The sequence below is a fragment of the Myotis brandtii genome, unplaced genomic scaffold, assembly GCF_000412655.1.
Source record: "Myotis brandtii unplaced genomic scaffold, ASM41265v1 scaffold182, whole genome shotgun sequence".
NCBI classification, from domain to species: Eukaryota; Metazoa; Chordata; class Mammalia; order Chiroptera; family Vespertilionidae; genus Myotis; species Myotis brandtii.
The window spans coordinates 2,689,744-2,707,167 of NW_005356751.1; the positions used below are offsets into that span (position 1 = coordinate 2,689,744).

Genomic DNA, 17,424 nt, shown 5'->3' on the forward strand with positions numbered 1-17,424 from the left:
CAACTGGAAATGTGATTCATCGGACCACATGACTTTTTTCCAATGCTCAACTGTCCAATCCTTGTGTTCTTGTGCGAATTGGAGACATTTTATCTTGGTAACTGCAGACAGCAAAGGTGTTCGAACAGGCCTTCGGCTTCCATATCCTATACAATGCAGTGTATGGCTAATTTGCCTACAAATGTCAGGTGGTCATAATAATCTGGCCACTCAGTGTATATGGCATATATATACATTGAGATCATAATATATACACATATTGTATACATATATTAAGAGCACATATACACGTGCATATTATATATGTATATCTATCTATATATAAAAGCCTAAGCGACTTTTACGATGAAATGACTGGAACGACCGGTCACTGTAATGCGCATTGAGCAGGCAGGCAGGTGAGCAGTTAGGAGCGAGCAGGCAGGTGAGCAGTTAGGAGGGCGTGGTCCTGGTTTGCCAGAGGGATGTCTGTTGTTGGGTGTCTGACTGCAGGGATCAGGCCTAAACTGGCAGGCGGACATCCCCTGAGGGGTCCCGGATTGCAAGAGAGTGCAGGCTGGGCTCAGGGACAGCCCTCTCCTATGTACAAATTTCGTGCACCAGGCCTCTAGTAAAATATAAAAGTTGAAATCCTTCCCCATCTACTTCCAGAAAAAAGTTTTTTCAAACCTTTTTCTATGCCTACAATATGTATATGTGTATTCCTGTGTATCTATTTTTTATCCCTGTAAACATATAATTTACTGGATTCATTTCTGGTAGGTGTTTTTCTACAAGAAAACTGGATTGTACTATTAATATTATTTTACAATTTACTTTTATAACTTAAAATGGTATTTTTACTCATCTGTAAAAATTGAGCTCTGCTCTGGGAAGGATTCTTAGGCCTCCTTGCACCCCCCCTCCTGGTGGGGCTTGACAGGGGACTTCAGGCCATGCCCCCTGCCCTGGCACCGGACCAGGGGACCTCAGGCCACGCCCCCCACCCATCAGGGCTTTACAGGGGACCTCAGGCCACACCCCCTGCCAGGGGGGGCTTGACAGGGGACCTCAGGTGCACCCCTTGGCCTGGGCTGGAACACCTGAGGCTGCACCCCCCCATCTGGTGGGGCTTGACAGGGGTGGGACTGGCCAGATCTGAATCTAGCCCAATGGGGGAGGGGTTGGCCAGGTCTGGGTCTAGTGCGATTTCAGGGCACATGTGGGTGGGTGGGGACTTGACTTTGGTTCCTGTGATGCGCCCCAGACTCTGACAGGAGGAAGATTTTCATATGCATTTTACTAATTTTCTTTCATCTCTGACACTTCTATTATAGAGAAAGGGCAAATAGCAATATTAAAGTATTTCCTCTAATTAATTCCCTTTTAATGTGCATGAATTTCGTGCACCGGGTCACTAGTATTATCATATAAAAAGCTTGGTTTTACCTTAACACAGTTTTTAAAATTATTCTTAAAAGTGTCCATTGTTTACATTTTCAATCTTATTGGCAAATGTCAGTTTTTTCTGTCCAATTATTACATCTCTTGTTTCTTTTTCTTATCCTGGACACCCAGTATGTGTAAAATATTGTGTTACTCCTTTCTAGACTGCAGTTTCTGCTGAAAAATCTGTTGATAGTCTTAGGCGGGGGGTAGGGGGATCCTTGTAGTGACAAGTTGTTTTCCTCTTGCTGCTTTTAAGATCTTCTCATTGTCTTTAATTTTTGACTTTTTAAATAGTAATGTGTCTCGGCGTGGGTCTCTGGGTTCATCTTATTTGGAACTTTCTGGGCTTCCTGTATCTTTTTAAATATAATTTTTATATTTTAATGTCTATTTCCTTTCTCAAGTTAGGGAAGTTTTTAGCCATTATTTCTTCAAATAAGTTTTCTGCCCCTTTCTCTCTTTCCCTTGTGGGACCCCTATAGTACAAATGTTAGCCCTCTTGATGTTGTTCCATAAGTCCTTTAAGCTATTGTCTTTATTTTAAAATTATTTTTTTCTTTTTGCTACTCTGATGGGGTGAGTTCCATTGTCATCCTTGAGTTCACTGATCCTTTCTTTCGTTTCTAGGCTGTTGAAGCCGTTCTAGTGTATTTTTCAGTTCAGTTTTGCTTTTTTTGCTCTGTGACTTCTCTATGGTGCTATCTTATTTTCTCCCCTCTCTGTTGAAGTAGCTCTCACTGTGTTTACGAGTTCTTTTCCTGAGTTTGGTGACCATTACTTTGAACTTTTTATCAGGTAAATTACTTATCTCCATTTCATTAAGGTTTTTTCCTGAGCTTTTATCTTGTTCTTTTATTTGAAACATATTCCTTTGTTTCTTCATTTTACTTGACTCTCTGTGATGGTTTCTATACACTAGATCCGTGGTCGGCAAACTGTGGCTCTTTGGCCCCTTGAGTGTGGCTCTTCCACAAAATACTACGTGTGGGCGTGCGTTCAGTGCGATTGAAACTTCGTGGCCCATGTGCAGAAGTCGGTTTTCGGCCTGGGCGAGTCTATTTTGAAGAAGTACTGTTGATATTTGGCTCTGTTGACTAATGAGTTTGCCGACCACTGCACTAGATAAAACAGCCACCTCTTAGCCCTGGCCAGGTAGCTCTGTTGGCTAGAGTGTTGACCCAAAAACCCAAGCTCCCCTTGGCCACCAGAGCCAGGCAATCAAGGGGAATCCTCTGGGCAGGCAGCAGCCCAAAAAACCAGGACACCAGATACATGTAGCAGCTCTCCTGGGGCGATACTGGCACTCCAGAGCATGGCCAGGGGAGAGTGGAAAGACAGTGCCTACGTCTGAGGTCCCCAGAAAGGATTACATCAGCCCATAGATGTGTCTTTGGTTAGGAGTCTGTCCCCGAGGCAGCTATGATAATAAGCTAATGGCATGCTTCCCACAGAAAGAGCTCCTGGATCTGTGGCTTCTTGCTGTGCCTTGGTGGTGGCGGCAGTTTAAGGACGTTTTCTCTGTTGGCTCAAGTCCTGTGGGACCCACAGGCTAAGCCCCCAGGGCCACCAGAGCCAGGCAAGGTAGAGGGGTTCCCTGGCAGCAGCTGCAAAAATAAGCTCCTTCTGGGAGATACCGGTGAGCTGGAGGAAGGCCCAGGGAGAGCGCAACGATGGTTTCCACTGGCACAAGTTCCCTGAAAGCACCTCCGTAGGCCCCTAGTTGTGTGCCAAACAAGAGCTTGCCCTCAGGCTTAATTAAGCTCCTGGAATCAAACTGGCCTCCCTCCTGGAAAGACTAATTTACAACAAAGGAGTCAAGCAAAAGGAAAGGAACCTACTGGATAGAAAAAGATAGTTGCAAATCACACATCTGATAGGGGTTAATATAGAATGGAGAAAGGAAAGTCTCTGCAATAAATGGTGCTGGAAAAAAATGGGCAGCCACATGCAAAAGAATGAAATAGACCTCTATGTTACATCATATACAAAATTAACTCAAAATGGATTAAAGACTTGAACATAAGACCTGAAACCATAAAATACGTAGAAGAAAACACAGGCATTAAGCTGCTGGACATCAGTCTTACTAGTAGTGATGTTTTTGTGGATTAATTAGACTCTAACAGCAAGGGAAACAAAAGCAAACAAACAAACAAAAAGTGGTACCACACGGAACTAAAAAACTTCTGCACAGCCCTAGCCAGTTTGGCTCAGTGGATAGAGCATCGGCCTGCGGACTGAAGGGTCCCAGGTTCAATTCTGGTCAAGGACACATGCCCAGGTTGTGAGCTCAATCCCCAGAAGTGGGTGTGCAGAAGACAGGTGATCAATGATTCTCTCTCATCATTGATGTTTCTATCTGTCTCCCTCTCCCTTCTTCTCTGAAATCAATAAAAATATATTTTAAAAAAGAATTGACTAGCAATCCCTTCTTTGAAAAATAAGTAAATAAATAAAGAGCTTCTGCACAGCAAGGGAAACCATCAGTAAAAGGAAAAGGTAACCCACCGGATGGGAAAAGATAGTTGCAAATCACACATCTGATAGGGGTTAATATACACAATATATACAGAAGTCATATAACTCAACAACAACAACAAAACAACCAACCTGATTTTAAAATGGGCAGAGGAGCCCTGGCTGGGTTGCTCAGTGGTGAGAGCATTGGCCCATGGACTGACAATCTCTGGTTTGATTCCAGTCAAGGGCACATACCTCGGTTGCAAGCTCAATCCCTGGTTCCGGTCAGGGCACATGCAGGAGGCAACCAATTAATTTGTCTCTCTCATATCAATGTCTCTCTTCTCTCTCCTCTTTCTCCTCTCTCTCTCTCTCTCTCTCACTCTCTCTCTCCCTCTCTTCCACTCTCTCTAAAAATCAATGGGGGAAAAATCCTTGGGTGAGGATTAACAACAACAAAAATGGGCAGAGGATCTGAATAAATATTTTTCCAAAGGAGTTGTACATATGGCCAGTTGGCACACACCAAGTTCTTCAACATCAGGAAATGCAAGTTAAAACCACATTGAGATATCACCTCACATCTATTAAAATGGCTATCATCAGCCCTAACTGGTTTGGCTCAGTGGATAGAGCATTGGACTGCAGACTGGAAGGTCCCAGGTTTGATTCTGATCAAGGGCACATGCTCGGGTTGCGGGCTCAATCGCAGTGGGGGGCAGGCAGGAGGCAACCGATCAATGATACTCTCTCATCATTGATGTTTCTCTCTCTCCCTCTCCCTCTCTGAAAACAATAAAAATATATTTTTTTTAAAAATGGTTATCATCGCCAAAACCGGTTTGGCTCAGTGGATAGAGCGTCGGCCTGCGGACTGAAAGGTCCCAGGTTCGATTCCAGTCAAGGGCATGTACCTGGGTTTCGGGCACATCCCCAGTGGGAGATGTGCAGGAGGCAGCTGGTCGGTGTTTCTCTCTCATCGATGTTTCTAGCTCTCTCTCTCTCTCTCCCTTCCTCTCTGTAAAAAAATCAATAAAATATATTTTTAAAAAATGGCTATCATCAAAAAGACAAGAACTAACAAGCAAGGAATAGGATGCAAAGAAAAGGGAGCCCTTTGTGCACTAGTGGTGGGAATGTAAATTATAGCCACTATGATGCAGTGTGGATATTCCCTTAAAAATTAAGAATAAAACTACCATATGATTGAATTATTCCACTTCTGTGTGTTTATCTGAAGAATACGAAACACTAAAATTCAAAAAGATATCCCCCATCCCTGTGTCCATTGAAGCGTTATTTGCAATAGCCAAGATATGAAAACAACCTAAGAGTTAACTGACGGAGGAATGGATAAAAAAAGATGTGAACATCAACAACAAAAAAGATGTGAACACACACACACCCTACACCAGTGGTCAGCAAACTGCGGCTATTATAAAACAGTACTAGAGGCCTGGTGCACAAAAATTTGTGCACTCAGGGGGGTCCCTCAGCCTGGCCTATGCCCTCTTTCAGTCTGGGACCCCTTGGAGGATGTCCACCTGTTGGCTTAGGCCCACTCCCTGGGGGATCGGGCCTAAGCTGGCAGTCAGACATCCCTCTGGCAGCCCGGCAGCCCTCGGGGGATGTCCACTTACCAGCAGGGAGCAAGCCTAAGCAGTCGGTCATCCTTAGTGCTGCTGAGGAGGTGGGAGAGGCACCCACCACCACCGCTGGGGTGCCTGGCCAGTCTGGGTGAGGGGCTGAGGGCCGTTTTCAGGCTGGCCAAGCCTCCTGGCAACGGAAGCTCCCAGCCTCTCCTTTTTTTCTTTTTTTTTTTATTCTGAGATTTATTTACCTTCTATAATGGAAACTTTGTAGCCTTGGGTGGAGCTCAGAGCCGGCTGCGGTAGGCGGGAAGCTTGGCTTCCTCCATCACTGGGCAACCAAGCTTCCTGCTCTCTCCAGCTCTGTGGCTGCCGGCCGCCATCTTGGTTGGGTTAATTTGCATATAGTCTCTCTGATTGGCTGTTGGGCAAGGCTTAAGGCAGGGGTCCTCAAACTTTTTAAATAGGGGGCCAGTTCACTGTCCCTCAGACCGTTGGAGGGCCAGACTATAGTTTAAAAAAAAAACTATGAACAAATTCCTATGCACACTGCACATATCTTATTTTGAAGTAAAAAAACAAAATGGGAACAAATACAATATTTGTATTTGCATGTGGCCCGCGGGCCGGAGTTTGAGGACCCCGGGCTTAAGGCGTAGCGAAGGTACAGTCAATTTGCATGTTTGTCTTTTATTAGTGTAGATGGTACCAGCATAAAAACAGACACATAGATCAATGGAACAAAATAGCCAAAAAGTAAATCCTTGCTTACACAGTTAATATATGACAAAGGAGGCAAGAATATACAATGGGGAAATGACCGTCTCTTAAAAAGAATTTTTTAATCCTCACCTGAGGATATGCTTACTGATTTTAGAGAGAAGGGAAGGGAGGGAGGGAAGAAGGCGGAGAGGGAGAGAGAGAAGGAGAGAGAGAGAAAGAGAAACATCACTGTGAGAGAGAACATCTATTGGTTGCCCCAACTGAGGATTGAACCAGCAACCTTTTGGGATACGGGATGACTGAGCCACACCAGCCAGGGCAACAGTCTTTTTAACAAATGGTGTTGGAAAACTGGATACATGAAAACAAAAACAAAAACTAAACCACTTTTTTATGAATAAAAAACTTAAATGTAACACCTGAAACCATAAAACTCCTAGAAGAAAATATAGGTAATAATCTATTTGACATCATATCCCTTCAAGCAAAGGAAATGAAAGCAAAAATAAATGAGACTTCAAACTAAAGAGCTTCTGCACAAAGAAGGAATTCATCAACAAAAGGAAAATGCAACCTACTGAATAGGAGAAGATATTCATAAATGATATATCCAATAAGTAACAGATATCCAAAACATATAAGAAACTTATACAACTCAATATCAAAAAAATAAAAATCTGATCAATCCCACCTCCTCAGCAGCACTAAAGATATCCAACTGCAGCTTAGGTCTGCTCCCTGCTAGTAAGTGGACATCCCCTGAGGGCTGCCGGGTTGACAGAGGGATGTCTGACTAACAGCTTGGGCCCGATCCCCCAGGGAGCGGGCCTAAGCCAGCAGGTGGACATCCTCCAAGGGGTCACAGACTGCAAGAGGGCATAGGCCGGGCTGAGGGACCCAAAAAAACCCCGAGTGCACAAATTTTTGTGCACCGAGCCTCTAGTACTGTTTTATAATAGCTTTGTAGTATAGTTTGAAATCAGGGAGTGTGATACATCAAACTCTCTTTTAAATGTGTTTTTATTGATTTCAGAGAGAGGAAAGGAGAGGGAAAGAGAGCTAGAAACATCAATGATGAGAGAATATCATCTATTGGCTGCCTCCTGCACGCCCCCTACTGGGGATTGAGCCTGCAACCAGGACATGTGCCCTGACAGGGAATCAAACCATGACCTCCTGGTTCATGCGTCAATGCTCAACCATTGAGCCACACCAGATGGGCCCTCTAATTATGTTTTTTTCAAGATTGCTCTGGCTATTCGTACTCTATTGTGGTTTCATATAACATTTAGGATTATTTGTCCTAGTTTTGAAAAGAATGCCATTGGTATTTTTATAGGGATTGCACTGAATAAATTGCTTTAACTAGTATGTGCATTTTAACACTACTAATTCTTCCAGTCCATTAACACAATGTAGCCTTCTATTTACTTGTGTCCTTTTCAGTCTTCTTCGATGTTTTACAGTTTTTAGAGTACAGGTATTTCACCTCCTTTGTTAAATTTATTTTAGTTACATTATTCTTTTTGATGCAGTTGTAAATGGGATTATTTTCTTAATTTCTCTTTCTGATAGTTCATTATCTTTCTATATATAAAACCCTAAGCGACCGTTTAACCGATAGCTATGGTGCACACTGACCACCAGGGGGCAGATGCTCAACACACAGGGATGGAAACATGGAACAGACTGATGAGGGGGGTGAGGGGAGGGCGAGAAGAGATTAATCAAAGATCTTATATGCGTACTAGAGGCCCGGTGCATGGATTCATGCACTGGTGGGGTCACTTGGCCTGGCCTGCAGGGATGGGGCCGAAACCGGCAGTCTGACATCCCCCGAGGGGTCCTGGATTGCAAGAGGGCGCAGGCCAGGCTGAGGGACTCTAGTCTAGAGGCCAAGCCTCTAGTCTTATGTAACAAATAGGGGATATGCAAATTGACCATCATGCTGTAATGGTCAAGATGGCTGCACCCACAGCAGAGGCAGGAATTCCGTAACACAAGATGGCTGCGCCCACAGCGGAGACTGAGTTCCCATAACGAGCCTTAACGAGCAATCAGCAGGGACCTGAGGCTGCACCCCCCCCTCCCCCGCCTGGTGGGGCTTGACAGGGGACCTCAGGCCATGCCTCTCGACCTGGCGCCAGGCTGGGGGACCTCAGGCTGCACTGCCTGCCCGGCAGGATTTGATGGGAGACCTCAGGCTGCGTCCCCCACTCAGTGGAGCTTGACTGGGGACCTCAGGCCTCACCCCCTGCCCCGGTGCCAGGCTGGGGGACCTCAGGGTGCACTTCCCGCCTGGCGGGGCTTGACGGGGGACCTCAGGCCGTGCCCCCACCCCAGTGCCAGGCCATAGGACCTGAGGCTGTCCCCCCCCACCTGGCGGGTCTTTATGGGTGACCTTGGGCCATGCCCCCTGGCCTGGGCCAGGGGACCTCAAGGCCACGGCCCCCACCCCAGCAAGGCTTGACCAGGGTGGGGCCGGCTGGGTCTGGATCTAGCCCAGCCGGCCAGGTCTGAGTCTCGCGTGATTTTGAGGCACACGTGGGTGGGCGGGGACTTGACTCTGGTTCCTGTGGCGTGCCCCAGACTCTAACAGAAGGAAGATTTTCATATACATTTTACTAATTTTCTTTAATTTCTGACACTATTATAGAGAAAGGGCAATTAGCAATATTAAAATATTTCCTCTAATTAATTCCCTTTTAATGTGCACAAATTTTGTGCACCGGGTCACTAGTTAGAATATAAAAATGCAACTGATTTCTGAATATTAATTTTGTATCCTCATACTTTGCTGAATTCACTCACTTTAATAGTTTCTTGGTGGAATCTTTATGGTTCTCTATATAGCATCATGGCATCTTCAAATAATGATAGTTTTACTTTTTCCTTTCCAATTCAGATGCCTTTTATTTTCTTTTTAAAAAATACATTTTTATTTATTTCAGAGAGGGAGAGGGAGAGAAAAACATCAAAGATTATGGAGAATCATTGGTCAGCTGCCTCCTGCATGACCCCTAGCAGGGATCGAGCCTGCTACCTAGGCATGTGCCCTTGACAGAAACCAAAGCTGGTACCCTTCAGTCCATAGGTCGACACTCTATCCACTGAGTCAAACCAGCTAGGGCCCTTTTATTTCTTTTTCTCATCTGATTGCCATGGCTGGGACTTCCAATACTATGTTGAATAAAAGAGGTGAAAGTGAACATCTTTGTTTTGTTCCTGGTCTTAAAGTAGAAGGTCTAAGCTTTTCATCATTGAGCATGATGTTAGCTGTGGGTTTGTCATATATGGCCTTTATTATGCTGAAGTACTATATCCCATTAAGAGTATTTTTAATTTTTATTTATTTTTTTAATAATTTTTATTTCTTGAAGTATTACAAAGAGTATTACATATGTCTCCTCTTTCCCCCCCCTTTACAACATTCCCCGGCCCCTACCCCCCAGTGTCTTGTGTCCATTGGTTATTCTTATATGCATGCATATAAGTCCTTCAGTTGATCTCTTAAACCACCCCCCCAAACCCTCCCTAGGCTTCCCACTGTAGTTTGACAGTCTGTTCAATGTTGCTCTGCCTCTGCATCTACCCCTGTTCATGTCTATACTGGTCCCCATTATCTGTCCCAACCTCACTGGAGCAGTCCCAACCTCACTGGGGCTGTCTCGGCCTCACCGGGGCCATTTCAACCTCACCGGGGCCGTCCCTATCTCACCGGGGCCGTTTCAGCCTCACCGGGTCCGTCCCGACCTCACTGGAGCTGTTACAACCTCACTGGGGCTGTCCCGACCTCACCGGGGCCGTTTCAACCTCACCGGGGCCGTCCCGACCTCACCGGGGCCGTTTCAACCTCACCGGGGCCGTCCCGACCTCACAGGGGCCGTTTCAACCTCACCGGGGCCGTCCCGACCTCACCGGGGCCGTTAAGAGTTTTTATCATAAATCAATTTTAGATTTTGGCAAATGCTTTTTCTGCATCTATTGATTTGATCATATGACTTTTATCCTTCATTTTGTTTATGTAGTGTGTCATGTTATTTGATTTGCACATACTGAACCAGCCTTGTATCCTGGAAATAAATCTCATTTGATTATGAAGTATGATTTTTTTTGTTGTTGTTTATCCTCACCTGAGGATATTTTCTCCATTGCTCTTCAGAGAGTGAAAGGGAGGGAGGGGGAGGGAGAGAGAGAAACATCAATGTGTTGCTCTAACCACGGAGAACACTGGCCAGAGCATGATGTAAAGTATTGCAGAATCCAGTTTCCTGATATTTTGTTGAGGATTTTTGCATGTTCATCAGGGATATTGGCTTATAATTTTATTATTTTTTTGTGTGTGGTGTCTTTGTGATTACCATGTGTTTCCTATACCAAGCTATGTTTATAGCAGTATATTTTAAGATGATGGTTGCTTAATTTCAGGCACATTCTAAAATTACTACGATTTTTATTCACTCCCCCATATTTATGTTATTGCCATTTTTTTTACCTCTTGTGTATCCTTTATTGTTGTAATTGTACATGATAGTCCTTTTTCTTTTACCTTTTATGCTAGCTATATAGTTGGCTCATCCACTGCTTTTATAATGTTTGCCCTTGTCAATGAGTTTTTCTTTCCTGTATTTTGTTATTCATATTTTTTATCGTTTCTTCTTAAAAAAGTCACTTTAACATTATTCCTTCAAATAGGTTTTCAATCCTTTGCTGTCTTTTTCTGGTACCACTATGATGCCAATGTGGGTATACTTAATGTTGTCCCAGAGGTTTCTTAAACTCTTCTCATTTTTTCCCCCCAAATTAAATACTTTTTAATAGAAAAATATCATCTCATATGTGTGATTTTCTATCAAGCATAAGCCTCATGCAAAATTCCCCCTTAGGAATATGAGCTATGGTTTTTTGTTTTTGTTTTTCTATTTTTTTAAATTGTCTAAAGTTTTACATGTTTTCTTTTTCCCAATTGACCCTTCCACCCCACCAGCGATTCCCATCCTGGGCAGGTTCCCACTGCCCCAGTGTCTGTATCCAAGTCCTTTGGTTCCCCCCGCCCGCCCCAATTTGTCTCTGGATCATTTGTTTTTTTCCTCACCCGAGGATATTTTTCCATTGATTTTTAGAAAGAGTGGGAGAGAAAGATAAAGACAGAGAGAAATATTGATGTGAGAGAAATGTATCAACTGGTTGCCTCCTGCATGAGTCCCTGCCAGGGCTCAGGCTGGGGAGGAGCTTGCAACCAGGGTACATGCCCTTGACCGGAATCTAACTTAGGACCCTTCGGTCAGCAGGTTGAAGCTCTATCCACTGAGCTAAACTGTTCTAATTTTTTTTTTAGTATATTTTTATTGATTTCAGAGAGGGAGGGAGAAGGAGAAGGAGAGGGATTGAGGGAATCATCGATCTGCTGCCTCCTGTATGCCCCACACTGGGGATCAAGCCTGCAATCCGGGCATGTGCCCTGACCAAGAATCAAACTGTGACCTCCTGGTTCATAGGTTGATGCTCAACCACTGAGCCACGCTGGCAGGGTATAAACTGTTCTCACTTTTTAAAATTCTTTGCATTTTGCTCTTCCAGTTGGGTGTTTTCTGCTTTGTCTGCCAGATGAGTGAATCAGTCCTCTGCTTTCCCTGCTGTTGACTCCCTCTAATGTATTCTTCATTGCAGTTATTGTATTTATTTCTGACTGGTTCTTTTTCATGGCTCCTGTCTCTCTTTAAGTTCTCACTAAGTTCATCTATTTTTCCTGTGAGTTCATTGAGCATCCATCAAACCCAGCCGTGGGCAAACTACGGCCCGCGGGCCGGATCCGGCCCGTTTGAAATGAATAAAACTAAAAAAAAAAGACCGTACCCTTTTATGTAATGATGTTTACTTTGAATTTATATTAGTTCACACAAACACTCCATCCATGCTTTTGTTCCGGCCCTCCGGTCCAGTTTAAGAACCCATTGTGGCCCTCGAGTCAAAAAGTTTGCCCACCCCTGATCTAACCAGTGTTTTGAACTCTGTATCTGGTAGATTGTCTCCATTTTGTTCTTTTTCTGGAGTTTTTTTCCCCCTCATTTTATTTGGTACGTTTGTCTCATTTTAGCTGCCTCTCTGTATTTGTTTTTATGTATTAGGTGGAGCTGTAATGTCTCTCAGTCTTGGCAGAGTGGCCTTAGGTATTTGGTGTCCTGTGAGGCCCAGTGGCTGTCTCCCAGTTCACCCGAGCTGCGTGCTCCAGGGGTATCCCTTGTGTGAGTTGTCTGTGTCCTGTTGTAGTTGAGCTCTTATTGCTGTTGGCACATCAGGCTGACTGGCTGTGAGGGCTGGCCATGAGGTGAGCAGACAAGCTGTTGTGTGGGGGATGACTCCATGGAACAGAAGTTGCTTTAGTGGGGCTGTGGTGCCAGCCAAATCCACCCTTAGGTGTGTCATTTGTGGAGCTGGTTAGTTGGTACTCTGGTGTGGTTTGAAGCCTCTTTGGAGGGACTCCAGTGCAGGCCATTTTCAGCCACCCTTTGTGCCTAGCTTGGGGCTGCTTGGTGGGAGCTACAGTTGGTTGTCTCTTGTGCTGGACTTGGGGGTGCTTAGGAGAGGCTGCACTGCAAACCAAGGCCTGCTGCCACGAGTGCTGGGCTTGGGACACTGGGTGGGCTCCACAATGGGAACTGAGGCTAGCTGTCACATGTGCCAAACTTGTAGGCACTTAGTCGAAGCTACATTTCAAGTCAATACTGGCTGCATCTTATGCCAGGCTTGGGGTCACCCGAAGTGAATTATAATGGAAATTGAGACTGGTCATTGCTTATGCTGGAATTTAGCCACTTCGCAAGAGGTACAGGGCACACCGAGGCCATCCACTGCTTGCTTAGGGTTTATGGACCTTTGAGAGAGTTTAGGAAAGTCTACAGTGTGAGCCCAGACAGGCTGTTTGTGTGGAGAAGCTGCGTAAAACAGATCAGGCTGGCACACAATTTGGATGGGGTGGGATCTCAGGAAATCACCAGGGTGGGGCAAACAGTATTAGCCAGGTGGGTGGAGAGCAAAGATTTCACACTTGCCTGTGAAATCTGGGTGGGATCAACAAAGGAGAAATGGCACCTGCCGGCTTGAATGTCTCTGGAGAAAGCTGTCCTGACCCCTGCCCCTCCAGCCCTGGCTCTGAAGCTAGGCAATTCGGTTCCTCCCTGTATGTCCCTGGCCTTTTCAAGTTGCCTCCCCACACTGGAGCAAAGAGCTAGTGAGTCTGTGAGGTAGCAAATCCATGCATGGCCCTTCAAGAGGAATGCTGGGACTCCAGAAGCCCGTCTCACTCAGATGCATTCCCCACTGGTCTGCAGTCAGATGTTATGGGGACTCCTCGTCCTGGCATGATGCTGTGGGTGTGGGGCTGGGACCCCTCCTCAGGGGGCACTTTCACAGACTGGTAGGAGGGGTGACGACACGCTCTGGGTGTGGGACCTGCCTGTTCTGTGTCATCACCCCTCCTACCAGTCTTAACATAGCTTCTTTATATCCTTCGTAATGGGAATACTGTTCAGCTAGTCTTCAGGGTTTACATACTCCACTATCTTGAATGAAGTCCAACCTATGTCTTCTGATTGTAGCACTTAGTCCATTCACTTTTATTGATAGGTGTGTACTTATTGACATTTCATTATTTTTTTCATGGTCGTTTTTGCTGTTCTCTGTCACTTTCTTCTTCTCTTGATCTTTTTCCTTTTGATTTGCTGGGGCTTTTTTAAAACATTTTTGGGGGCTTCCTTTTTCTTTATTTTCTTGTGTATTTTTTGCAGGTTTTTGGTTGTGGTAACAATGAAGTTCACATATATATCCATCTATATCTATACCAGTCTACTGTTAATTAAGTTCAAATGCATTCTTAAAGCACTACATCTTTACTTCCCCTTCACACTTTATATTGTTGACATAAAGTTTTATATCATTTGTTTTGTATATCCCCTACTTATTCATTTTGATACTTTTGTTTAACTTCCATAATAGTCTTTTAAGTGGTTGATTCACTGTTTGTTATATATTTGCTTTAACAGTGAGATTTTTTTCTTTCCTGTATTTTCTTTTTTTATCATTTTTTAATTTTTTCCATTACAGTGGACATACAATATTATATTAGTTTCAGGTGTACACCCTGGCTCCACACTGTCTCTGGATGGGGCATCCCTATGTGCTCATGCAGCAGTGCACCCTATCTCTGCAGTTTCTCTGGAGGGGACAGCTCTGCACGCAGGTCCTGCAGCACTTTGCTACTTCTGCACTCTTTCTGGTGGAGTCCTGTGCATGCACTATGGCACCTTGCTTTTGCTGCTGGAGTGGCTGGGGAGGCATTATAGCAGCATCGCAGGCCAACCAGAGCACCTGGTTAGAACTCGCATCCTCTATCCAAGCACTGGGGAAACATAAACAATGGCACTCACTGGTTTCTCTGATTCTGTAGCGCTCTTGCAGTTCCCCTACCTTCTCTTTGTGTTCTCTCCCTTTTTAAAAATCGACTTTCAGAGAGAATGGAAAGGAGTGGGGAGGGGCGAGAGAGACACACATCAATTGGTTGTCTCCTGCATGCACTCTGCAACTCTTCAGTGCACAGGCTGACGCTCTAACCACTGAGCAACATGGGCTGGGGCTCTGCGTTCTTTCTGCCTGGCACCCCAAAAATACTTCTTACATTAGATTTAGTTTCCTGTGGTAATAAATTCCTAGGAATGACTTTTATTCTCTGCCCCATACCCTAAGCTAAGCTAAGCTTTAAAGGATGGGATTTTTATTGAGGATGAATCTCTTTTTTATTTTATTTTTTTAGGATGAATCTCTTTTTGAGAGTCCTTGCTAGGTGTGTGGACCTCAATCCAATTCCTCTCGTTGCTAGGACCTAAGAGTTTACCTCCTATCTTTGTGTGACCTATAAAACTGAAGCACCTTGGTTACAGAGACCAGGAATTATCTTTACTCTGAGGCAGTCACAGCATCAGCCACACATCATGCTACTCTTTTATTTCCTCTGGTTCTGGCCCCTGGGGTTTAAACAATTAAACAATTGTTTAAACAATTAAACAATCTTTAAAGTCAGCCATATAGTTCAAACGATGTTTATCATGTTTTATCCAGCATTCCTTACAATTTCATAACTAAGGCTCTCAGGCTACCTAATTATCTCCTTTATCTGCTGGAAATGGAAGTCTAGAAAAATACTTGACTGTCTTCTATGTCATTTTTCTTTTTTACATTAAGTCATCAAAACTGAACATAATACTCTAGTTCTGTTCTAATCATTTCAGAACATTATTTCAATATTTGTGCACTACTTATCCACCAGATGTTTTGTTTTTCTCAAATTACATCACACTATTTTGGGCACCATTTTATAAATAAGGAAACTGAAGCATGTCAGTTTAAGGTCACATGGCAAAGACCAAGACTAGATCTTTTGTAAGCTTTGGAATATTTCTCTAATATGTCAAGGGAGAGAAGATAAAGGTCTATGGGAACATTTAATAAGTACATCCTATGTGCTACCTCTATAATATGAGATACCTGACAATAGCTGTATAAGACAAGACAGGTCTTATGACCCCATTTTAATAGATGGGGAAGTAAAGCTCAGAAAGGTTAAATAACTTCTTTAAGGTCCTTTCTTAGTGTTAGAGCTAAATTCAGTCAGAATTGACTACAAAAAACCATTTTCTTCCTTCAACACCAGGAATCAGCAACTGTAAAAGGCCAGTAAATATTTTAGGCTTTGCAGGCCATATGGTCTCTCTTGCAACTATTTTACTGTTGTAGTGTAAAAGTAACCAGTGAAAAACATAAAAGAATAAGCATGGCTCTGTTCCCATAAAACTTTATGTAAGAACACGGAAATCTCAATTTCATATAATATTCACATAACAAAATATTATGCTTTTGATTTTTTTCAACCATATCTATATTATAAAAGGCCTGTGGCCCTAACGCTGTATTGACCAAAGACCGACATGGGTGGGCGGGGCTGCGAGCATGGCGAGGTCGCGTGATTTTGCGCACTGGGCTTCTAGTACACATATAAGGTGCATTCTTCACAGGCCATACAAAAACAGGCAGCAGGCTGGATTTGGCCCATGGCAAATGGTTTGTCAACCCTAGCTCCACGCTATACCACCTTCTGAGAAATGAAATTACCTAATGTCTTTATTTCAAATATTCCTTTACTGGGTTAGCAGACACAAGGGAAAAAGAGAATGGAACAAGTTTTTGGGGGGCCCTCAGTGATTGAGGGGATTGTTGCTGCACAACCCCCTCACACTGTACAGTGGCAATATGCAGTGTGGAAATGTCTTGGTCCAATATTAAATGTCTTTCTTCACTATAAGCTCATTTAGGAAAGATGACTATCTTCTTACTTTTTAAATTTCCTTTAATGTTTAATAGTCTATTGTACAGTTAAGTGCCCAGTAGGTATTAACTGATAAATATTAGTCAAGTATTATGCTATTTAATTCACAGATTCTGTTGAGTAGTCAATGGGTACAATATATAAGTAGTTCAATTAAATGAAAAACATTATAAACCCTGGCTGGATAGTTGAGTTGGTTAGAGTGTGGTCCCAATATGCCTAGGTTTCAGGTTCGATCCCTGGTCAGAGTACATACAAGAATCAACCAATGAATGCCAAAATAAGTGGAACAACACACTGATGTCTCTCTCAAAACGAATAAAAAATTATTAAAAAAAGAAAAAAACAATATAGAAGTCAGATTATATGTTTGGTGCAACTGAACACAATTATCATTTTCTTTTAATTTAGAATAAGGGACAATTATGAAAAAGATTTCTTGGCCCTACCTTTTTTGTCCCAATAGTTGGAGTATTTGCATGTAAATACTAAGTCTGACATTCCTTCCTCCCCTAGAACCACTTTGGTGATCTGGACAGTGGCCATTACACTGCTTTCTGCAAGAACTCAGTGACCCAAGCGTGGTTTAGCTTTGACGACACACGAGTCAGTGAGATTCCAGATACTTCAGTTCAAACTGCTACAGCATATCTCCTGTTCTACAGCTGCCAGCCCTTTTCTATACCTATAGAAAAATGCTAGGAAAATGGTGTTTCCTGAAAGTTGCAAAACAAGCAATCAGAAACTGCTACTTAAGTTTTGCCTTATTAAATTCTTGCAACTTACTTGCATCACTGACATTTTTCTTTCTGGTGTATTATTATACAACCTTATTTAAGATACTAG

The 17,424-nt window shown here is 43.6% G+C and overlaps 1 protein-coding gene across 1 annotated transcript in view; it reads left to right on the forward strand.

Annotated features, from left to right (window-relative positions):
• USP50 (ubiquitin specific peptidase 50) overlaps positions 1-17,424 on the forward strand; it is a 34,443-nt gene extending 17,019 nt beyond the window's left edge. Inside the window, exon 7 of the mRNA XM_005863945.2 lies at positions 17,095-17,424. Coding sequence (XP_005864007.1) covers positions 17,095-17,280 — 186 coding nt within the window. The 3' untranslated portion in view covers positions 17,281-17,424. The remainder of the gene's footprint in view (positions 1-17,094) is intronic.